Raw genomic sequence first — 25,893 nt, forward strand, 5'->3', positions numbered from 1 at the left:
TTTACGCCTGGCAGTTGAGCCGGCTACATGTACGACATGTAAATAAGCTTTGCTCCTATTTGATTGCTCATCTTCCCCAATTTTATATACGGTAAACAGCTTCGCTCTGATTCGGGTTCATTTAATTCAGTGTGTGTGTGTAATACAATATAATTCCGAAGCGCTTCGGAATTTCCCCCAAAATAAATTTAATCCATTTATTATTCCTCAACTCCTCTGAGTTTTGTAGGTGACACAAAGTTTAAGCTTGCACAAGACGGAGCCGCCTTGACACTCAACAATTTTACCTGAGATGAGCGGACGTGTAGCAACCACAAAGTCGGCAGTTACTCGAGTGTTAATTAACACATCACACTGTCGCCGATTTCAAATCCTGTCGTTTGCAAGCTGTTTTGGTGTTCAAAGGCTATTGCATTCAATCGACCAACTGCATATACTGAATGTCAAATTTAAACCAGGTCACAGACTTATTTTGTCCTGTTATGCATAAAACAGTAGATAAAATTGGATTGGCATGGTACCTTTAATTTATGTGACATTTACATTTATGTTGAGTTTAAACAAATACTGAGTGAATAACTTATAACAAATTAAAACATTTCAATAAAAAAAATAAAATTGCTTACTTAAATAAAAAATACAAATAAATTAATGTAAAATGGCTAACTTAAATAAATAAAAAATAAGGTTGGTAACTTAAATCAAAAGAAGTAACCGCTGTTCCATTTTCTTGCAAAGCTTGTACCTTTCATTGGGAAATAAAATTTTACATGGCTTGCTGAAAAAATATTCCAAGACCTATTCAAAATTTTAGTCCACAAGATCGTGTCCATTAATAAATATTTTTAAGCAGCCAGCTAGGTGTTCTCCTTGCAGGTGATTGCGGAGGTCTGTTTTCACCTAAGGATTAATTAAAAAGAGTATTCGAGAGAGAATTAAAAGTGTCAAAACTACACAAATATATAGCTACACAATTCAGTAGTACATAGTTCTCGGTCTTTGCACGTTTTCAGCAATTATCTTCAAACGTGTGTGATGTATTTAGAAACAAATCTCTGAATTCACTTTACAGGGTCAAGACAGGGTTTAGACATTTTTTTAAACTTGTGCTAGCCCGCTGCTAAATCCAAAACAGTATATCTCGTGGGCTTAGAACGTCTGACCTGGACCATCTCTAGTTGTGTGCGAGGGAACCTGTAGGTAAAGTGTGCAGACACTGGCTGGCGTTCATAAGAGCAAACAGCTATACTGAGTGAGATATGTGAACAGCTCTCTCTCTCTCTCTCTCTCTCTCTCTCTATTTGTTAGCCCCTCACACATCAGTCGTTCTCGATGTCCGGTATGAATTTCGTTTAATGTCAATCTCCTGTCACTTTCTATCAGAATTCAGTTAAATGTCAGCGCCACTCTGGCCGTGGTGCCTTGTTTATTCCTCTGTGCCCTTCCCGAATGAACATCTACAGGCAATGGTAACACTGGCAGCTTGATTTGAATTGTAAGACAGAGACGGTTGGGATATATTTGCTCCAGGTGCATATAAATGAATGTTTGTGACATTGCAACGGCATCAGCCAGCAGACAGCTGTTTACGCCATCAGAAGATGCACGCACACACACACACATACACAAGCACGCACACACGCACAGCTGCATAGGCAGTTGATACTGATACAGAATTGTTTTACATAGCTTAGGAAGAATAATGACATGAATTGTTATTTAAAGTCTCAAGTGGCATATCTACAGTACAGTGTATGCACTCTCTGGCGATAACATTAATACAGTTGTACAATCTAATCCTTGGTCCTTATACACTACATGAAAATACGGAATATTTCTATTATTCTGCAGCTCTCATTCAACTAGATAAGGTAACCAAAATATGAGGAACACCTCTCACTCTAGTCTTGTATTGGATGTCATCAGATTATTCAGGTGCACCTAATGTTACCAGATGGACAATGACCTGAAGCAGACTGCTAAAGCAACCGGTGTTTTTTAAGGCAAAGAAGTGGAGGTTTGGCAATGGCAAAGTCTATCACCAGACCTCAATCCGACTGAGCATGCATTACACTTGCTGAAGGCAGAACTGAAGGGAAGATGCTCCAAGAATAGTTGCAGGAGAAGCCTGGCAGAGCATCACAGGGATGAAATCCAGCCTCTGGTGATGTCTGTGCATACCAGACTGCAGGCTGTAATTGACTGCAAAGGATTTTAAACCAACTATTAAAAAAAAATCAAAGTTTGATTTAGGATTGCTAATTTATTCCATTACTTTTGGTCCCTTAAAAAGATGATAATTGTGTCCATGTCCCTGATAGGGCTGAACAATTTTGGAAAATAATCTAAATGTTATTTATTATGTGATTAAGATCCTCTTCATACATTTCTTTTAAACAAACAGAAGCAATAAATGAATCTGTATTACAATAAACAATACCAGAGTTATTATATATAAATTGTTTGGTCTTATAGGTTAGATAAGATAAAGGCAAATGAATCATGAATTAATATGAAAGACGATTTATTGAGCTACTTCGATTAGTTGTAAATATACTAGACAGTTTAACTTGCAGTCTTGTAATTTAAAATTCTACTGAACAAGTGTGCCAGATTACAACAATATTACAACGTGGACTGCACTTCTTAAGCACTGAACCTATCTTAACAGTCTATAAATAAAAAATATATATATGCAGTACATATATAGAAAATTAAAGCCTACTGGTCTTTAGTCAGTAAAATCACACACATACGTATGGATATACTCTCAAACATGTCGGTCAGTGATCCGTGTGTGTGTGTGTGTGTGAAAAAGAGAGAGAGAGAGATGAAAGAGATGGTAACACGAGAAGCTTGTTCTTTTGGTGTGGTTATGGCTGTTTTTTTCTTTCTTTCTTTGTTTGATTAACAAATCGCAGCATTTGCAATTTTAAAATTGCATTCCACTACATTGCAATGTCGGTTGGAATTCAATTAATCGTCCAGCCCTAGTTGCTGAGGATAGGTTTCATAGGAAAATAAAGCAGGAATAGGCAGGGGTTTACCTTTTTACTGTTTTTGATATTGTTGCAGTATCAGTATATCAACAGTTGCAACTTTCTTAGCTATTACTTAAATATTGGATCCATTAACATTAACATTATTTGGGAATTTTTGTTTTTCCAAGACTGAATCCATCCATGTTTCTCCCAGCTTAAGGCTTTGGACAGCCAAGCCGTCCTCTGCGTTTCGTCTGCTACAAAGGAAATTCAGACCTTCTCTGCACTTGTTTGTGCCGCAGAGCCACGAGTGTATGTGATCAGTGGACTGTGAACGGTCCCGAGTCCTGCCGTGCTAACCTTGGCTTGCAGCCAGTCACTGTATCCTGGGCAGCTGTGGCCGTAGGCTGCCGCTCTGACAGCCAAGGCACTGCCTCCTCTGCTGCACCCCCCACCCCCTTCCCCCAGTGCCTTGCCCCGACTTCATACTGGACCCCGCACGCATCCATCATGTGCGCATCCTCGCCTCCAAAGCTGCGGTCACACACTCACCTGGGATATGGCACCAATTAGACGACTTTTTAAATACTGTTGCAAGTGATTGGGAGGGCGGGTGATCGATGGCCTGCCTACTGCTACAGTAATCTGACAGTTATTTAGCCACTGGTGCTACTAGCGCCCTGTGGCAGTGATGACACCATGTGTTAGCGTCTTGAATGGATGTAGGCCACCAGTGTTTGATGAGGGTTCTGTGATTGATGATCTAACAGTTCCAATGGAGCAAACACACAACTGACCATTATTCCGCCCACCTCCCCTTTCCTTCCCTTTTCGAGCTGCCCTGCTAGCCTTTTCCTGCTTTACACTGGCAGTCATAACAATCAAAAACCACATGTATAGGACTGATTAAATTGTCCGTTACCAGCAAGCGCTTTATTGCTTTCTTTTATTTAATTTTGTCTGTAGTTTGACGTCTTTTCCTGGTTCTGCTGCAGTGGGGAGGAAATGCTACTTATGTTTGTTGTGGCCTGTAATTCTAAGAGTGAGTGTGTATGTGTGTTTCTCGATCTTCTCACAAGCTTTTGTTGTCATTGAGGCTGTTCATGGTGTGATTAACAGTGTGTGCGGCCTGGCAGCAGCACAATAGGGAATCTCAGAGGATTCCCTTCATACAGAGCAACCATCCACTGCCTTTGAAATTCCTCCATCACCATCCACTCACAAAAAAAAAAAGATGGATAATAAGATTTTTTTGACTGTATATTGAATTCAGAGGCTATGAGTTGGCCAAAATAAGTCTAGAAATGCAAGCCAACTGCTGTTCACGATCTCTCTGGTGGTAGCTAATGCAGCATGGGGAGTTGTGTTTGACTGAAGCACACAAGGATTTGGGATTAGGACAGTAACAGCGAGTGTCTTTTATTACTTTGGACTCAGAGTTTTCAAAAATCATGCTGTGGCCGATATTTAGACCTAAGCCTCTGAAGTAGATAACTGTCATGAAAAGGTACTGTTAAGCTGCAGGAGAAAAGAAAAAGCAATTTGTTTCCTGTGAATGATGTCAGATTGCATGTTTCACATTTTTCTTCCACTTCTGTTAAACAACACTTGATACGTTGAATTATATTTTTAAATTGAAAAAGTTATGGTAATGACGGCACGGTGGCCGACTGGTTAGGGCGTCTGCCTCACAGTTCTGAGGATCGGGGTTCAGTCCTCGGCCCCGCCTGTGTGGAGTTTGCATGTTCTCCCTGTGCCTGCGTGGGTTTTCTCCGGGCACTACGGTTTCCTCCCACATCCCAAAAACATGCATGGTAGGTTAATTGAACACTCTAAATTGCCCGTAGGTGTGAATGTGAGTGCGAATAGTTGTTTGTTTATATGTGCCCTGCGATTGGCTGGCAACCAGTTCAGGGTGTACCCCGCCTCCTGCCCGATGATAGCTGGAATAGGCTCCAGCACTCCCGCGGGGCTTGTGAGGATAAGCGGCTCAGAAAATGGATGGATAAAGTTATGGTAATCCAACTAAAAAAAGTTTGACGCTGGTCGACAAGTTACATAAGAGACAAAGAAGACTCCTTTGTGTAACTGTGGGACTCAGTGTTGTGGTGTAAGTGGTTGGGAGGATCACGGGGGTCTGGTTACATCAAACATTATTAATATTGTTGACTTGACCTTATTCCACTAAGCAGCCAGGGCAGAGACACGTGTACTACTTTTGTCAATCGCATCATATTGATATCCATATCTGACTTCTGGTCATCATCATATTCCTCCTCTTTGCCATCAGTGGTGTCCTTGTGCAGTGGCATCACAAGCTCAGCCTTCAAAAAAAAAAAAAAGCCAAAGAAGAAGCAAAACAAAAGTGAAGTTGCTCCTTAAAGTCCCTGTAAAGTGAAAATAAATGTCTTCTAAATTTGACACACCACAGAGTGTTGTCAACAACTCTATTGGCAAGTATGAAAAATAAGGCTTCAAAATCATAAAGAATCAAGTCGTTGTCTCTGCTCTCAAACGCTCTGTGTGTGTTTGCCGAATGTGTTGAAACCATGTTTTGTTCAGCTGTCAACTGTAAATCAAATACCACTTCTACGGCCTGGAACAATGGATTCTACTTCATCTAACATATTTCCGATGCATACACATAACTAACTACGTTTGAACCGCAAAGATGTATCCACTTAAAGTCTCCGGTGGCTGGAATATATCCCACTGGGTTGTCGCGGGGCTATTCAATGCTGTGACAATTAGGTTCTTTAAAGTGCCCACGCCAACATGAAGCTTCAGTCCACATGCTAGCTGTCAAGTAAGACTTAAAAAAAAATAATAATTCCACCCTCCTCACTTTTCTGCCTTTTTCTGTGTGACTTGTGCGCACTCAACGGCTTACAGCGAGGCACTCCAAAGCGGCCTCACCAGCCTGAACATAAAACAGACAATTACACCTCTTGTATTTAAAACAACCACAACGCTTCGCCTTTCAATCCACTATCTTAATGCGAATGCTAGATCACATCTGTGGCTGTTATATAACCCTTTAAGTAACGGATTGAACACAAACGGTGCAGCAACGTGTAGACGGACAATATAAATGTTGGCTACTGACAGTCTTATACTTTCTTTAGCCTCGGCAAAGAACGACTAATATTAGTGTGATGCTGGTGAACTGAGAGGAGTTGAGATGTCTCAATGAACAGTATATCCATCTCCCTGTCTTATACTGCCCCCAAGTAGCCAAGGCAGGCACACCAGAAAGAGAAGCACGATGGGCATTCAATTGTTGCAATGTGACAAAAAGTGTTAAATTCTTATTAATTCTGTTTAATTATATCATTACTGTGTGTTTCATTAAAATACATTAAAATACACAATTACAATGATTTTTCTTGTTTTTGGGGGGAAGGCTTGAATGGATTAATGGCATTTCCATTCATTTCAATGGGAAAAGATGATTTGAGATATGTGTTTTTTGAGTTGCGAGCGTGGTCACGGAAACGAATTAAACTTGAATCTCTAGGCATCACTGCACTGCAAAATAAAAAAAAATAAAAAATTATGACTCACGTTCCATTTTCCCTTCAATTTTTCTTTGTCACCAAGAGTATACCAACTGGTATGGTAACAGACCTCTCCTCCTACTCATTAAGGGTATGTCAGAGGACTCAATTAGTGAAGTTGCCCAATAATGTGCTTAATATTGTGTGATCTCTTCCCACAGGGTTTCACAGACAGCCCTCATTATGGCGATCATTTGAGTGACAGTCGATTAGTGTCCCATGAAGGATTGTCTCCAACACCTTTTATGAACTCCAACATAATGGGTAAGTAAATGATTCACTTCTGCTCACTCCTGTCATGCCCTTTGGTAGTGGAAAGACATTGTGTTAAAAAAAAAAATTGCCTTGATGACGTGAGGGCACATCATTCATCTGAAGGGAGCAGTAATGGCTACTGGGATATTCCCCCCCCCCCCCTCTCCTGCTGTCTTTATTCCCTCCGTTAATCCCCTTCCCGTTACTGCAACTCCCTTTTCAGCCTTCTGCGATGACCCTCCCCCAGGGTACAAGTCACACCATCAGTATAGCTTTCCATCATAAGAAGCTCTCCTGACCATCATAACCTCCCTAAGCAACTAACATTGAAGATGTTGTTTGAGGGGTTAAACAAGTCTAATGTATCAAAGACCATTTTTTTAAATAGCTCCTTTAGGACAATTTTGATGTGCTGAATCCAAATATTACTGGTTTTTCTCAATCAGGTCAACTTTTTGAACTATGGCTGCATGTTTTTATTGACATGTACAGGTATTTGCGCTTGAGAGCAGTGATTCTTAAAGTGTGTTACGAGTACCACTAGCGGTACAAAAGCTCCCTCTCGTGGTACGTTAAAGAATCACTTCTTAGTACAGTTCTGTTATATTTAACTTTTAAGTTCAACAAAAAAAAAAACTAAAACTTGTTTCTCGTTTCTCATTCGAAACTCGTTACAATGAGAATCTTTCTCATCCTAACGAGAACGTATACTCCATTGCATGTGTGAATGTATAAAAGACCCTTAGAGAATGTTAAAGTCAGAGACTTTCAGCGATATCTCCGTCGCAACATTCACGACGGCACCGGTGTTGACAGTTACATCGAAGGCGCAAGCACAGCGAATCAGCGCATCGAGAGTTGGTGGGGCTTCCTCAGAAGGGAATCAATTGAATTCTACATCTCTCTCTTTGCTGACCTGAAGGACCGTGGTTTGTGCGACGGGACGTATTTGAACAGAAATCTCATTCACTTCTGCTTCCTGGGCATAATTCAGGTAAGCTGTTTAATTTAATGTTCAATTTTCATCTTAAATTATTGTGCCAATGAGCGGCAAATTATTTTTAACATTCTCCAATAAGAAGACTGAAAAATGTCATAATTGTCGTCATCCACGCAGTGCCTCACAATAATAAATATTTTTTGTCTTTTTGCATAGACGCATATACCACATAGTTCTGCCTACTGTTATGTGTCAAAAATACACTGCGCCCAAAATTTCAATGTTAGAAAGAAACCAATAAAGCTGTGATCTCCTACTAAAAAGCAATCATAAAAACAAATAATGAAAATGCTTACGGTGTAGGCCTATTTATCGAGGATCCACAACAACCAGAAGTTACATTAACATAGTAGTTGCTTTTGTATGTAAGTATATGTATGTGTGTATTTAAAGTAGAAATCAGATGCTCTTGTGTTCCCCAAATAAAGGGTGCAGTGACTCTCGGCCAGCAATGTATTTTTAGCACAATACTTGTCCTTTGCTAAAAACTAAAAACACGTCAAAAGCCGTACATCTAATTCTCTGCTCTTGGACACTTTATTTCATGTGATTTTTCTTCCCCATTATGTAATAAAAAACAGCAACCTTTAAAATGAATTAGTTCAAGACATCCTATAACCTAAATGCCCCACATAACATGAATAATAAGTTGTTCTCTTACTATCTATAATACAGCCTATCATTTACCCCTCCTCAGGATGCATTAGATGAGACCATCCGTGTGTGGGATGCACACATCATCAGACCGTCGAAGAATGCCAGGGTACCCAGTGGCCGTCCCCAAATCATGTACAAGTTCCCAGAACTCTACTCAATTTATGACTGCATATTCCCAGTTGACAGAGATGATGTACAGTTGTGTTGGAGTGACTGCGGATTTCGCCCACCAGTGCCATGTGACACAGACATCTACAACATCTGCAATATTATGATGGTGGAGTCCCAGATGCATCTTCCAGCTGATGCTTATCAAGCATTGGATCTGTACCGCCACTTGAGGCACGAGATAATAACTGCCCTCTAATTTGAGACATAACTACATTTGGACTCCTTAAATGAACATTTGTTTAGACAGTTATTCACAGTCCACCATGGTGTGATGCAGGGCTGTCAATTCTTTTTTTGTTGCGGGCCACACTGTAGTTGTGGTTTCTCTCAGAACGCCATTGTGATTGTGAATCCCCATTAATGTATAATCGCCTAATATTAGTAGTTTTGAAATCAGAAGTCGGTAAAAGGTTTTCAGATATTATTCAGTTTATTTTGAAAGGGGCATAGGTAACAAAAAAATGCATGTGATATCTCAGTTAGAAAGGCAATTTGCAATTTTGGTATTTTAGTAAGAAAAATGAAGTCGACGTACATGATTTGTTTTCGTGGGCCACTTAAAATGATGTGGAAGGCCGCATCTGGTTCCCAGGACTTGAGTTTGACACATAATGTGTAACGCAAATGTAATAATTTTTTATGATTAAATCTGTAGAAGCTTGGTTTGGAACTTTGAGCTGATTGTTACTATGTGCACACACTGACTATAGAACTTAAGAGTATTTGGCAGATAAGTTACATCTAGGACAGTAAAAGCCATATAGCTTCAATTAACATTTTCAATTTGTTGCACAGTATTTGTATATACAGTACGAGCAGCTTTGTCATGGGTGTTTTGCTTTACCTTGGTCATGAACAGGAAATGAAGAAAACCCTAACAAAGCATAACACCAAGACAGGACAGAAGAGAGAAACTGAAACTTTATTCAAAAATACTTTTCTCTTGACAGTAACTGCTAGTACTGCATAATTAACATATTGTTAGCCTAGTAGTATCATTGCCCAAGTGATTTTTTTAAACTTACCTTAACAATATCCATTTAAAAAGTATATATACTTGCCCAAAAAAATTTTTTTGCTTTATGTCCATGTAGATTCTCAGTCACTCCGACTGCGACTGATTCTGATTCTGATCCAGGTCATGATAATCCACAAAAGGTTTAATTGAGACAACTGCATTCTTAGGGTTTTCCGAAAATATTTAATGACTTGGCACATTATTCTATTTGGCTAACAACTATGTGAGGCTCTCACAAAAAACAGCTATCAATAGCATTTTGAAAAAAATAAAAATAAAAATGCTACCTTTGTATTTGTATCAAACAGATATATTTTTTGAACTAACTGCTGTTCAACCAAGTGAACAATTGCATAAAATGAGCAATAAAAACATGCTAAATGTGCAAATAGTGCTTGAAAGAAGTGAACATCACTTTTTGAAAGGCTTTCACTGTCTTTTGGACCTGTGCAAATAAACAGTTTTGAGTAAATGCCATAACAGCCTCATATGATATGCATCCCTTGCATTTGCTCCAAAATAGCCATTGTAAAGCAGTCACCAGATAAGACACTGTCAAACTTTTGACGAAACTCAGGGTATGGGGTGTAGGGGCAAGGTAACTCAAGAACTGATCCACATATGTGTGCTACAGGTCTACGACGTAAACCACACAGTCTATTAAAAGTTATTTCAATATTTTCCTTACACATCACAGTGGATCCTGTGCAGAAGCGCAAGATCTCCAGTTTTCCCTTGTCAATGCTTCTCACATACCGTAGCAAGTGGTTGAGAGCAGTCTGCTCTTGTGGATTTAGGCTTTCGGTTGATGGCTTTATCTTCTGGGCCACTTTCTTGTTTGATGGCCTCTTGGATTCATAAAGCTCCATTATGTTGTCTTTGGTTAGTGTTGTCACAGAATCGTCAGTAATGGAATGGAAACAGTCAATTATGAACTTTGGCTCTTGAAGAAGCACTTTGTGTGCAATTTTTAGAGTGGCAGCTTGTAAGTTGTCTTGAGAGGGCAGGCAGTGTGAGCCCATTCTTGAGAAGATTTCTAGAAGGTCTTCCTTAACAGTTTCATCAATGTTGCCTTATAGTACTTTTTCAAGTGATGATCGCTCATTCCCTGAAAGAAATCTGGCGTTTGTGGATGACAATAGTTTGTCGTCCACTGAACTAAGTCCTTAACAACAGGCAAGAACAATAGCTGGTGATAGTCTGATTGGTATGATATTGTGGTCCCAGTATCCTTTCAACCACACTCTTCCAAGAGCTTGCCATTTCTTTAGAGAGTAGTCTGGCCTTAGTCTGGGGACTACTTCATCTTCCCCCTCACACTGTTCCAAGAAATGTTCCCAGAGAGTATGTAGCAGAGTATGCCTCTCTTGATACACCATTACTGTCCACAGCTTTCTCATTTGTGAACTCCATTTTTAGATCAGCATTCAGGACGTTTGGTTACATGAAGACAGTAAGAGCATCATCAACTATGTTTACACGTCTTAAATTTACAAGGACCTGTTCCTTAATGGGGTCCGGTGATGCTGCAGCATTGCTTGATGACACAGGCCCAGCATTTGGTGTAGAGTACTGCAAGATCCATCCATCCATCCATTTTCTGAGCCGCTTCTCCTCACTAGGGTCGCGGGCGTGATGGAGTCTATCCCAGCTATCATCGGGCAGGAGGCGGGGTACACCCTGAACTGGTTGCCAGCCAATCGCAGGGCACATACAAACAAACAACCTGTCACGTTCATGGTCAGGGCGAAGGCGAGGAACGCAAGGCAAGAACATGGAGGACCCAAGTGCAGGGAAGCAGGGAGGCATGGCAGGAGTCTCAAAAAATATATATTTAATCTTCAAAAAGAGCAAACAAGGATATTGGATAAAGCAAAACTAAACGAAGTCCCACAACAGATAACAACCAAACCAAAGTAACAAATAAACATTTGAATATCTAAAACTGGAAACAAACTATGACCTGTGAGTAAGATGTGGAACAGATAGGGACAATGACACCTGACAATGACATACCACAATGACAACAACAATGAACCAACAAGAAGTGAAAGAAACCAGGGAACTAAATACAAACAGATTGACGAGACAACGAGGAACACCTGGACAAGACACGAGTGGCTGGAGAGAGCTGATTGGTCGACGAGAACGGTAGACGAGAACAGGTGGGCACAACAACTTAATGAGCACACGACAAAACATGGAACACAAGAAAACATGGAACAAAACTAAACACAACCCGAACCAAAACACAGACCATGACACAACCATTCGCACTCACATCTATGGGCAATTTAGAGTTGTCAATTAACCTACCATGCATGTTTTTGGGATGTGGGAGGAAACCGGAGTGCCCGGAGAAAACCCACACAGGCACAGGGAGAACATGCAAACTCCAGACAGGCGGGCTTGAACCCCAGTCCTCAGTACTGTAAGGCTGACGCTCTGCATCCTGGCCCTGTGTGTAAAGTAAATAAAGTAACTGACATCTATCAGTCTGGGAAGGGTTACGAAAGCCATTTCTAAATCTTTACGATTCAAGTGAACCATAGCAAGAGCCATTTTCCTCAAATGGAAAAAACATGGAACAGTGGTGAATCTTCCCAGGAGTGGAGCCTACAAAGATTAGCCCAAGAGAACAACAATGACGATTCAGGAGGCCACAAAAGAACTCAAGACAACTTCTAAAGCCTCCCTTGCCTCAGTTAAGATCAGTGTTCAGGACAACAATAAGAAAGAGACTGAACAAAAATTGCATCCATGGCAGAGTTCCAGGGCCAAAACCACTGCTGTCCAAAAATAACATAAAGGCTTGTCTTACTTTTGCAAGAAAAAACATCTGAATGATTCCCAAGACTTTTGAGAGCATATTATTACAGACTGACGAGATGAAAGTTGAGCTTTTTGGAAGGTATCAGAATCATCTTTAGTTTGCCAAGTATGTCCAAAAAAAAACACACAAAGATTTTGTCTCCGTAAGTTGGAGCTACTCTAGTACGACAACAGACAGTCAATTGACAGAGAATACTTTTGAGACATAAAGACATTGAGAAAAACAGTCGCTGAGCAATAAAAGGTTGCTCGTAAACTTGTAATGCCGGTACATGGTAATGTGATGGTCTTAGGTTGCTTTTGTCCTTCAGGACTTTGGAAGATTTGCTGTGATTGATGGAACCATGGCGGCACGGTGAACGACCGGTTAGAGCGTCTGCCTCATAGTTCTGAGGACCAGGGTTCAATTCCCAGCCCAGCTTGTGTGGAGTTTGCATGTTCTCCCCGTGCCAGCATGGGTTTTCTCCGGGCACTCCGGTTTCCTCCCACATCCCAAAGGTAGGTTGATTGAAGACTCTAAATTGCCCTTAGGTGTGAATGTGAGTGCAAATGGTTGTTTGTTTAAATGTGCCCTGTGACTGGCTGGCAACCAGTTCAGCGTGTACCCCTCCTCCTGACCGTTGATAGCTGGGATAGGCTCCAGCACTCCCGCGACCCTAGTGAGGATCAGCGGCTCAGAAAATGGATGGATGGATGATGGAACCATGAATACTACTCTTTAGCAGAAAAGCCTGAAGGAGAATGTTCAGCCATCAGTTTGTGACCTCAAGCTGAAGCGCACTTGGGTTCTGCGGCAGGATAACGATCCAAAACACACCAGCATGTCAACTCTAAACGGCTTAAAAAAACAAAATGAAGAGTTTGGAGAGGTCAAGTCAAAGTTCGTCTTGATTTCGATTGAAATGCATTGGCATGACCTTAAAAAGGCCGTTCATGCTGAATTAAGACAATTCTGCAAGGAAGGGCCAACATATCTCCACAGAGATGTAAAGACTCATTGCCAGTTATAGAAAACGCTTGATTTCAGTTGCTGCTGCTGATTAGGTTTAGGGGGCCATTACTTTGTCACACAGGTCCAAGTAACTTTGAATATTTTTTTCCCCCCTTAATAAATTCAATCAGCATTTAAAAACACCATTTTTAGTTCACTGGGGTTATATTTGTCTGATATTTACCTTTCTTTGATGATTTTAAGCAAAGTGGGGGAACTGCAAAAATAGAAGAATTTGAGAAGAGGGCCAATACTTTTTCACGGCACTGTAGGTAACACATTTATTTGGATATATTAGAGCACTGTTATAACTTCATTCTACACCAACTATACCTGCATCCTGTTTAACTGATATGGATTCCAGGGAAGGGTGGAGTCTTAGTTATCATCCTCGCCAGTAATTGGTCCAAAGTGTACTTCATCATCCACAGGGGATGCTTCTATTGGCAAGGGCAAGTGGTGGATCTAAAAGGTCACCTAACCCCTGTTCAGCATCTTCATTTGACACAGTGATAAAATGGCCTCCCTCATATCCATGCATGCCTGTTGACTGTCCAAGAGCTACAGACGATGGAGGATGCAGTAATTCTGTGTCGGTCATCTCAGACGCTGAACTTGATTGATTCATTTGCTCCCTTCTCTGTTATTGATGACATGAAAAACAGCTAAAAGCGTATAAAACGTGAGAATAGATTTGAATACACGATCTGACTAGAGCAGTGATTTCCAACCTTTATGGAGCCAAGGAACATATTTTACAATTGAAAAATCTCACGGAACACCAACAAACAAAAATGTCACAAAAAGTGGTTCTGTCTTTCACTATGCCTCACTGGCATAAATAGATGAACAAGGATACATTATTTATTGTAAATATAATTTTTTGAGCAATTAAGCACAGTATATACAGTAAATGAACAGGTCATTTAAATAGACACATTCCTCCAACTTGTGATCGGATCGGTGATCGGTTATCGTTTTTTTCAACTCGCTGATCGGTGATCGGCCCCAAAAATCCTGATCGTGTAAAGCCTACTAATTACCACACGCAATGAGGTCCAACTGAAGCAACTGAACTCTACTCCTTTTTACTGTACAGTATATCGCATTGTGGCTGGCGGCTAATGTTTTATAATTATTTACTTAATGGACTGATATAATTTTCCTTTTAGCATTTGGCTCTCGGGTTCAACCTCTGATGTTTTATCTGCTAATGTTCAACATGAACACAGCGGGGAGAATTGTCTGATATATATTCAATTACGAATAGAAACGTCAATATTGTTAAGGTAGTAAATACTGTATAACAGATTGTTTAGGCCCATATGGTTGATGCAAATCTAGTATGTATCTTTAGAATTCCTCTCAAACATTCAAAGTTCATCTTCAGCCTTATTGTGTCTGCATTAAATCCTTCCATCCATATGTTTTATGGCCATGACATAACTGCTGCCTTGGAAATTTACAGTCACGTTCGCCCCCCACCCCTGACATATTACACATGCAGCTTTGGCTCTGCATGCTAACTAATCATCTTAATGCTGTCATCAACTTGCACAAATAGGCACATGAATCACACGTCCACATGTGAACTCAACGTGAGAGAGATGCTGTTCAACGGTGTGTCGACTGTACACGTACAACTTGTTAACAGTTCTATGTCCTGTCACGCATGGTGCCTTTAACGGGGGCGACCTGTTTCCTACACAGAGAACATTCAAAGAAATGTTGTGTACCATTTAGGGCTACAGCTGTCAAATATTTTTAAAATCGATTATTGTACCTATTATTTCATCGATTAATCGTGTCATCGAGTAAAAATGTGTTTGCCTTATTAAACCACAAAATATGCACGGGAGATGCACGTGTTAATGTTGTCCACTTGGGGTCGGCATCCTCATGTTTCACATTATAACATCGGTGACTTTGAGTCTTTGTGGCTTTAAAAGGTGTGGCCTGGCCTGGTCAGTGACGTGAGGAGTCTGCAAATGAGATTGTAGAATTGGTTGTGACTGACTGTTCAATGCCTGTGCGTCTGTTTTGGCCGTAGCAACTTGTGTATGAATGTTCTATTATGTTTATTTTGTTACCCTTTTGTTCAATAATGCGATTGAAAGTGCACCGGCGGCTATGTTTACCGTTGACCAATTGTGGGGGGAAAAGATGTTCTAACTAGCAGTGGTAGGCTATATTAAATTAGCTAATATCAATGCGTTTTGTCGGCGATCATAGCTGTGCTCTTGTGGTACGTTAGTTCTGCTTTGCAGTAGACACATTGCATGTTACCTTATTTTTTAAGGGTGAAATGATTTCTAACTTTGGACATTTTCTCTCTTTTACAAACTCTTTCCTCCTGGTCCATCGCCTTGGCGCCAGTTTATTTCGACACAGAGTGGTGCGTTGGTATGTACTAATTAGTCCATGTGGAAAAATGGTCACTAAAAAGCTTCAAGTAGTTTTACTTCGACGTTTTTTGTAATCAAATTATTCGATTAACCGTTTCTGTCCTTGTACGATTTTTGTCACACCGTGTCACAATAACATGTATTTTTCTGTCAATGGTCAGCGCCACACAACTTTTCCATCACTGGTGGAATCACAAAAAGACTTCTATCCTTGAGATTAGGAGTTAGCAGCCAAAAATACTCAAATAATCACTTGGACCTATTTTCCACAGAAAAGAATACACCGGGAGTTAATACTCATTATTTTCCAAAGCCAGAGGGAGCCACAGCAGAGGGACGAATGAGACGTGACTCCGGAGCCGAAGGTTCCACACCACTGCTTTAAATGCTCACTGATCTGAAGTCTCTCTTATATATTGACTTCTTGTCTGTTGTGTGAACTCTTGGTGCAGCTGTGGATCAAAATCCTGTTTTTTTCCCAAATTGTCTGACCTTAAGGGGATTTCAGTTTTAATTATCATATTTTATGCTAACTTTCAAACAGCTACATTACCAGCAACTTGACAAGAAACAATGAGCTCAGCCATTTTTGAGGACGTACGTGAGGAGTGACAAGTTTATGATGATGTAAATATATATGGGCTCGCGATTGTCTTAAACGAAGATGACAGTAAATGCACCAAAATGCGTATGGTACTTGGCAGTTTCTGCACTTAAGTCTTCGTTTTTTTTTTTCTTTTTTCTAAAGGGCACTAAACGGCGTTTGAACGCAATACAAAGCAAACAATTTGATATACATTTCATACACAGGGTAACTCAATGTGCTTTACGACTAAAAGCATTTTAAAATAAAGAGCAAAAGACATTTAAAAAAAAACAAAGTACTGAAGAGTCAAAGACAGTTCAAAAGCATTTAAAAACCAAGAGACTAAAGTTACTCAAAACATAGCAAGAAAGATAATTTAACAATGGAAAACACTCTAAAATAATCATAGGCATGAGGAAAAAAAGTGGTCATTAACCTGGACATAAATAAATAAACAAAGACACAAACAGTATGCACATTTATTTGCTATACGTGATGGTTTCTTCCATGAACTCTTGTTAAACCTTAGTTTTGCATGAATTATTTTTAAGTGACAAGCACAAAATGCACATATACTGTATATCTCCAGGTCATATGACAGGAACACAGTGTTGCAAATGGAGGATGAGGCGATGTGGTGCAGTACAGTTTAGAGGATGGAGCTGGTCATTATGCTGAGCTGCAGGGTGTGCTTATCTATTACCGAGGTCAGTAGAGCATGAAGAGCTGACGACGAGCTGAAAGAGCGCAAATCCGTTTTCTCCATCCCCATGCCGCCCACATCATACACGTCCCCAACCTTGTGCCTCTCTTGGCCCATCTTGGCCTTACCCAACCTTTCCCTCCTCAGGCCATGGCCCCCAGCAGTTGACTGGGGAGGTGGGCCAGCTGCAGAGGATCAGCTGCAGGCTCAATAGGCCTCGAGGGATCGGGGGTGTCTTTATAGTGGAAATAACTGAGATTTTACAAAGATATGATGACTTCATGGGCCAGTAGGAATCAGCTGCAGAGGTCACAGCCTCATGGTAATTATCATTACTGCAAAGTTGTGTTTATTTTGGATTGTTTTGTTTTTTTGTTTTTATTTTGAATTAGCTATATATTCTCATTGGAAATTTGTAGAAAATGAGCCAAAAACACAAGCTCTGTATTTCATTTCCAATATAACATTGGTCCAGTCACAAGAGTGTCAGTGAAACCTGTATGAGCTCCTAATGCATGCTACAAACACCTGCAGCAGCACACTCCACTAAAACACTCAGTATATGTGGGTTCTGTAATAATAGCAATGCTTTACTTTCTGTCGGACCATGGACAAAATTCTCATGAGAGCAACCTTGCTTAAAGTGTTACTTTACGTGTGCTATAGTGTCAGTGTAGAACAAGCTGCCTTGTTTGGTGCAAAGGCTCAGGGAATTGTTGCATCAAATTTGACAAAAAAATAAAATTAAAATTAAAAATATATATATATATTTCAATCCCCGGCCCCGCCTGTGTGGAGTTTGCTTGTTCTCCCCGTGCCTGCGTGGGTTTTTTCCGGGCACTCGGGTTTCCTCCCACATCCCAAAAACATGCATGAATTGGAGACTAAATTGCCCGTAGGTGTGAATGTGAGTGCGAATGGTTGTTTGTTTGTATGTGCCCTGCGATTGGCTGGCAACCAGTTCAGGGTGTACCCCACCACCTGCCCGATGATAGCTGGGATAGGCTCCAGCACGCCCGCGACCCTTGTGAGGAGAAGCGGCTCAGAAAATGGATGGATGGATGGATATATATGATGAAACAGGTTTGTAAATCCCGTCAAACGCCACTAGTTTTGCTGTGATTCAAAATGAGACTGGCTTTGCAACATCATACTGTAGAAGTAGCAGGGAATCAAAAATGTGCATGAGCTTCTATAAAAAAAAAAATTCCTGGACTTAAGTGTAAGCGTGACCAAGTCATACTAATACACTCTATACAGTATATGTTGTGTTTTACAATAATACTTAAGTATGTTTGTGATTTCATATGTACAGTCCATGTGGTTAGAAAGGAAAGCATGGAGAGTTTGTCGCCCAAAAGCACAGGTGCAGTCAGTGAATGGGGCAATCGAACATTACCAACAGCCTCTCAAAATATCCACACTCTCTCTATTATTCTCACCTTTTTCCTCTCTTTGTGGTATTTTGCTTTTTCCTTGACATTTGTAAAGTTTTTGTGGCTCAATAGTAAATGATACAGTACAGTACTGTAAGTGGAGCGTCTAAACCCCATACAGCGTCGCAGATTTTCTATTGCAGCGTGTCGGTGAATGTGAGGTCCTCACTCGCTTGGTGTGCAGCTAAGTCGCCAACTATATATTTTTTTGTGATGGTCCAAAGGCTGTTTAGCCTTGGTAATGTACATTAAAATACTCCAACCTAATCCTGTTACGTTTTCACGATTCTATATTTATTCATTTTCTATGCAGCTTGTCCTGTTTCGGGTCATGGCGAGCCTTTCCCAGCTGACTTTTGACGAAATGTCATGTCAAAGTCAGGGAAAAAGCGTGTCTATTTTTCTTACTGTATTTTATTTTATTTATTTATTAACATTCTACAGGCTGCAACATACAAGCCTCTGTATGTGGCTAGTGGCGTTAGCTTCGGCTATCGTCTTGAGTCTAACCTGAATGCGTGCCCTTTTATCCATTCAGACGGTGCTGTGCTGGCCAGGTGCATGAACTCTTATGTTAACCACTACATTATAAATGGCCATAATTCTGTAGCATGGATTGTATAATTGGAATTTAGGCTTTTCTGCATATATTTTAAGCAAGTGGCACATATTTTATTATCATGGGCTGCCCCCCGCTAAGCTGCTTTTGTGTGTAGTGGTTTGCTTGAAATGTATCCCTTGTGCTCAAAGCCGCATTTCAAAGCCATATGTGTATCTTTCCTTATCCTTCACCTCAGTTCTCTGTTGTTTGACTGTCCAACAGTTGTTTGGCATCTGGTACCAAACATTGACACATACTTGCTGTTTCATGCTGACTGGATTGTAATATCCAGCTGGGAGAAATTTTCTCAGCTTGTTAAATGTGCACTGGTTCCCTTGGACAGCTGGGAAAGGGATGCAGGGGACCATGTTAGCAGCATCCATTACAGTGTTGCTGTTCACATGGCGGGAGATGTTATTAGGGAGTGCATCGCCTCTCTGCTCTTAAGAGAATGGACGTGTGATTATGAAGTCATCAGCCATGAACCTGTGCGGCTTTGGAGAAGCACCCCTCCTCGTGGGTCCTCAGGGTGCCATTGATTGGTGACCATGTGTTTGTGCCTGATAGACTGTGAAATGGTGTGTTGCTGCACGGCTGTGTCACACCTGCGTCCCACCAATGTGATTGATTGGTTTGGTCATGTGGAATGTTCCCATCTGGTCCACAGTAATGCATTTCTTTCCCCTCATTTGCGAATAAAAGCACAGGCAGGAGAATAGTGGTGCTTGGGAAAAAAGGCAAAGGCCACATGAAAATATTTTCCCCCTTCCACTTCTCTTTTTCCTCTTTAACGTTTGAGGAAAAAAAAAATTGACAAACCTTTTGCATCTGATTATCTGGCAGTGGGATACATATAATCAGGGAATCCGCACCTCGAAAAGAGATGGATTTTTAAACCCCTTTTCAGTGCTCATCCAGCTATACATAGTGAAGGAATACCTTTATTAGCAGTAGAGATAATCTTTTCTACCCCCAAGCCTAATGCGCTATTTTTAGAGTAGCGATATGACGAATAACGATGATTTGCACATTAAATCTTTGAATCACTTAAGCAACCAAAAGTAAGAGTGGCTAGATCAGGTTCCACTACATCTCAAGACAGATGAAAAACTGTGATTGCAGGTATCAAGCATTCAAATGAAAAGGCGAATGCATTACAATTACAAGATGGGTTAAATGCCATCTGTGTTGATTATCAGGCGCTAATGCAAAAGCCCTCGTTATTTGGTTTCTCATTCTCGCATTCCCTCCGGCTTGATTTCTTTTAATCCTGATCCTTTTCCTTAAATTGATCTAGTTATTCTACCTATTGGCTAATTACACATCAGGCTGCATGAGCAGATGCATTTATCATCATGCTACCTCATAATCAGTGGCATTTCAACAAAGGAAAAAAATGCAAATTAGAACTCATTAACATTTGCTCTTGCTGTGTTGAATAAGTCACCACTGACAAGGCCATATGCAGAAATTGATGTAGAGCTTATGGTAAGGGAGACGTGTTACTTCTGTATTATTAGCTCATCTTTCTTTATCCAACATGTCTCAATGCTGGGCTGGATTTCAGGGAGGAAGCTGATTTGGTGGTACACTAGAGGAGGAATCCTCTGCTTCCACACACCCATTGACCTAACCTTTAATACAGTCAGCTTTCATTTACTATCTAACAGAACTGGTAGAAACATCAAAAAGCTTTGTGCATAGGGATGTATAAACAAATACTCTTGAGGGAAGGAACCAAAATTGGCATTTCAAAGGTAAGAGGACTGGGACTGTACATCCATCTAATACAATTTTACTGAAAAAAGCCTAAAGTATATCACTGTTTTATGTTTCTTACATCAATGCTGAGAGAACCAAGGCATTGTCTTCTTGAAAATAATAATAAATGTATAAAGTTGGTTGTATGTTATGTGCGGATATTAAGACTGTTAACGGTAATAACTTAATGAAAGATGATTTTGGCAACTATAGACGAATGTGTTCTTAGCTTACACTCAACAGGAGCCTAATATAAAAAAAAAAATTCCCATAGCAATCAATTGTAATGGTCATAAAACCTTGATTAACTGCAATGTTTTAAGTAACATTTAAAAAATTATTTGTAGGGCTGCAACTATTTATAAAAGAACTTCAATTTGATTAAAAAAAAAAAGTCAGAAAAAAAGCTCTACACAATAAACACATTTATACATAAACTGCTACGGTCAGTCAATAACCAGACTGCCTAACAGGTTAGCCGGTTAACAGCCAGCCAGTTCTACACTCTCATTCACTAATCAATCAATGGGATGATTGGTAGTAAAGTTCAATTTTGTAGTTTAATAGTCATCATGTATTTTAGCTTTTGCCATCATTTGTACCCTTCTGTTGTCACAGAAACAGAAAAAGTCACGAGGCGTTAATGCTATAAATCTTCAGTCTTGCAAGACTCACTGATGTCTCTTATGATGTTACTCACGGTGTCAGTGTGTCCTGAATTTTTTTGTTCTTGAGACATATTTTTACATAAATGTTTGGTTGAACTCCAAACTGTCGGATTGTAGGGTCATTTATTTGGAGTTTTGTTGCAGTGTTTTCATGAGTTGTAAAATATAGGACTAAAAATTTCAATTATATTCAGTGGAACGCAGACAATTTTATTAATCCCAATGGGCAGTACATTTGCTGCTTCCTAGTCTTGCTAGGCAGCCTCACTGATGTCAACCAAATTGATAGTTAAAATATCAGAGGAGCCATTAAAATGTCACGGGACAAATTATCACAAGTGATATTAAAAGCAGTAATTATCATTGTAATTGTTGCTTTTATAATGACTCATAATGATTTGTAATTATCGAGAAGGCTATATAATGGAAACTACAGCTATAACACACTCGATACCAACATCAAATGAAGGAAACATTTGAGCAGATGTGTGTTAAGATAATTTGGTTTCTACATAATCATCCCTCCATCCATTTTCTGAGCCGCTTCTCCTCACTAGGGTCGCGGGCGTGCTGGAGCCTATCCCAGCTGTCATCGGGCAGGAGTGCCAATCGCAGGGCACATAGAAACAAACAACCATTCGCACGAACAGTCATGCCTACGGGCAATTTAGAGTCTCCAATTAATGCATGTTTTTGGGATGTGGGAGGAAACCGGAGTGCCCGGAGAAAACCCACACAGGCACGGGGAGAACATGCAAACTCCACACAGGCGGGGCCGGGGATTGAACCCGGGTCCTCAGAACTGTGAGGCTGACGCTCTAACCTCAACCTTTCCTAATTCTGCACTATATGTCTGCGTTCACCATCTCGGCTTTCCTTAGTTAGAGCAAGGAAAATCGACTGTATTGCTGGATGGGAAAAAAAGGCTCTTGGAATGTATCTCACGGGTACTGAAGCATGCTCTCTGATTGCTTGTTTTTGTGGCGAGAGTTTTGAATTGATCCCTGAAGACTCTTAGGTCACTACATCTCGTGTTATCAAAATATGTGTGGCTCAATAGAATGGCACACTGTGCTGTGGTGCAGTCCTGAGAATCGATAAGTACACTGAAAGAGTGGTCGGCTTTGACTCTAATTCAGTTATATTTGTCGTTGCATTCAATGTTTAGTTTGTTTAATTTGGAAATTAAACTGACTTTCAAATAATTTCTTTAAATATATAATAATGACATAGTTATTTTTAGCTATCATTTTGCAATTTCATCATAAAATTTGTGTCATTCAATTGCTGGAGAACGTGACAATAATGTGAGGTGAACATTTGCTTTGCCTTTGGCTTAAACACATGACAAACCAAGCCACTTTTGATAAAAGACACATGACAGCAGCCTGCAGTACACAAGACATAGCAAAAGTCTCAAAGCTTGAGGAAAAATCTGAGGTCTGTGGAAACAATAGTTGAGCTGCAACCTAAAGTGCTATATTTAGCTTTTGGACGGGGCACAGACTCATCACTCAGATGACGCCATCCGTGCCACTGAGTACACACTGTGGGAGACAAATAGCGTTGCTACTACTGTGCAATTATTAAGGCCATTACCTTTCGTGGCTTTTCCATTGGTTTTGTTTATCTCTTCACATAATGACTCCTACGATGAGCGACAGTTAACCTACTGGTAAATAATGGTATTCGGGATTGCCATAGCCATCATGCATTAATCATTAAGTATTCTGTCGACTGTGTGGAACTGATTGTTGATTAATAGCGTTTTGAAATAATTTAATGAAAATGGAGTGCACTCATTGGCTAAAACCAGTTATTCAATATCAACTAGTTTCAGGTCTTAAGGCTACACTATGTTTCCGCTGACCAAGGCAGCCCAGTTTGCCCGAAACAAAGTGTGTGGTCTCTGTTTTCAAGTCTATCACGTTATCAGAGATGGGCTGTGGGCTGTGGGCGGTAGGGTGCTACTGAGTCCTGGAGTTTCAAAGGCGCGCTACAGCACGGCCCACAGTTTACCACAGATTCCAGTACAGTACCTTCCCTCCCGAGCTATCACGTTTCGAAGGCTTTCTACAGATGAAAAGTGGATGCACATTTGTGGCCCCAACACATTCGAATGAAGCTTACCTGACAGGCCCAGCTCCAGAGTCGGCGTCAGCACACGGGCGCCGCTTAATAAATGTTTGGTATTAGTTTTCTGTTAAGAACTAATTCACTAATCCATCTCTTTCAGCAAAACATGCAAAAGAGCCTGTTATTCACGTACACATGGCGTCCTCTCTCTCTTTCTTTCTCTATCTCTCTCTCTTTCTTTCACTCTCCCTCACACACGTTCAGCATTAAGAGTTATTAAAAGGTATTCCACTGTCTACATTGTAGGTCATTTAAACACATGGCTTTTTAGAAGAGTTGTAGGCGGCGAGTGTGAGATGCCGAGGAAATACATGTGCCGTTTTACTGTTCAATACAACACTGTCATTGGACATTGAAACAGGAGTTCAGAACATTCTGATGACATTCAGCGATTGAGATGATTTAGGGGAAAAAAAGAAAACTGTCAAAAAATGACTCTATAGTATGTAGGCCCTATTGGTTTTAATACTTAATATTTATACTTCTTTCCACTGTCTATGAGAAAATCTAAGCGTGATGATCTATGATCCCTGTTTTTATTTTATTTTATTTCTTATTCTAGTCACAGTTTGACTGCATGTTTATTTAAAAAATATGTATCACCTTCATAATTGTTCCACCTCCAATTCTCTGAGTTATATTCATCTTAGTAGCATTGCTGAATATGTAATTGATTTTTCATTATTCTGATTGCTGGCTGGTATTCTATATTCTTAAATTTTGGTTGTTGAAAGTTTCTTTGGAGATATTTTGCATTTGCAACAAGTAGATTATTTGTTTTGAATGCCTGTATGTCACTCTGTTGTATGGTTTTTCCTCTTTATGCAAAGAAGACCGAAGGAAAGAAGATCTGTAGTACATCATAAAATATTGCAGCCTTGTGTGATCAGATCACCCGTGTTTGTTTTAAGGTATCAACAGTTTAACAATTAAATGCATACAGTTGATATCAATGCATTTTCTTATCATTTCTGTTTTTGTCTGACAATCTGGAAAGGGGATTTTTATGCAGGGGCGATTGACAAAGTTTTACCCATTATAACCCTATTCCACATTTGACAGGAATTCTATGTCCTGTTGTTTCCATAATATACAGCTGAAGAAGTAATAACTTCCACTGATTGTTTGTGGTTTTGCTCATAGAGGGAAAATGAGTTCAATGGAGGAAGTCAAATCCATATATATTAGTGGAGTGGAGCGAAAAGATTCATGATAAGATAAAAAGGTCAGAGGTGCTGCACGCAGACAAGCTAAATTAACTAAGAGATCTGTTAATCTGTGACCTCTATACACGACATGGTGGATTTATTTACAGGCACTCTGCCACTTGGCCCTGTTCCATCCTTCTCCTCTTGCACCTGATTTGTCATGGGCACGGGTAGGAAGAGTGCAATGTTAAAAATGGGCTGCCATGTCCAGTGCTTTAGCTTATACTGGTGCTCTTTGTGATTGTTATCACCATAGTGATCTTGCGCTCTACGCATATTAGCGATGCTTCATCTTGTGATCTGCACAAATATATTTTTACACTGAAAGCGCCATAGGACAAGATTACTCAATCACAATGTCGTGAGCTTTGTTGGATTTAGCAAATCTTTTTTCAAGTCCAAAACCTATTGACTCGCTTATTTAGACACAAGTGATTACTTTATGACAGTACATCTCCACTGTGTGATTGATTCAAATTTAGGGCACTGGATTTCTGCATAATCTTACTTTCAAATCAAGGAGAATAGTGTCGCTCTATGAGACAACCTCATAAATCAATTTATAGATTGTCCTTGTTGTCCTTCATGAACAGCTAAAAGCTTGTAGCTAAACATCCATGGACAACATGTTTTATGACATAAGTAGGGCCGAAACAATTAATCGAATAACTCGAATAGGACCGTCACTGTCGAATAGTTTTAGAATTGCTTCTCCTATTGAATATTCCATCGAATAATCGTGTAATTCACACACACACACACACACACACACCGCCCATCCCCCCATCGACAAATGTTTTGGGATCTGGGAAAGGTCCGACAGTGCTGGCAGCACCACAACTAAGCACGCCTTTGCAAATAACACTTTGCTAAAGTTGATGTAAATGAACATCATACTCACTTCAAAGTAAACATTTTCATATAAGC

The 25,893-nt window shown here is 40.2% G+C and overlaps 1 protein-coding gene across 4 annotated transcripts in view; it reads left to right on the forward strand.

Moving 5' to 3' along the window:
* Positions 1-25,893, forward strand: part of tcf12 (transcription factor 12) — a 98,520-nt gene that overhangs the window by 11,961 nt on the left and 60,666 nt on the right. For all 4 annotated transcript variants that reach the window (XM_061670625.1, XM_061670627.1, XM_061670629.1 and 1 more), the window contains exon 5: positions 6,700-6,802. In XM_061670625.1, coding sequence (XP_061526609.1) covers positions 6,700-6,802 — 103 coding nt within the window. The remainder of the gene's footprint in view (positions 1-6,699; positions 6,803-25,893) is intronic.

Source organism: Phycodurus eques, chromosome 2 (genome assembly GCF_024500275.1).
Source record: "Phycodurus eques isolate BA_2022a chromosome 2, UOR_Pequ_1.1, whole genome shotgun sequence".
Taxonomy (NCBI): domain Eukaryota; kingdom Metazoa; phylum Chordata; class Actinopteri; order Syngnathiformes; family Syngnathidae; genus Phycodurus; species Phycodurus eques.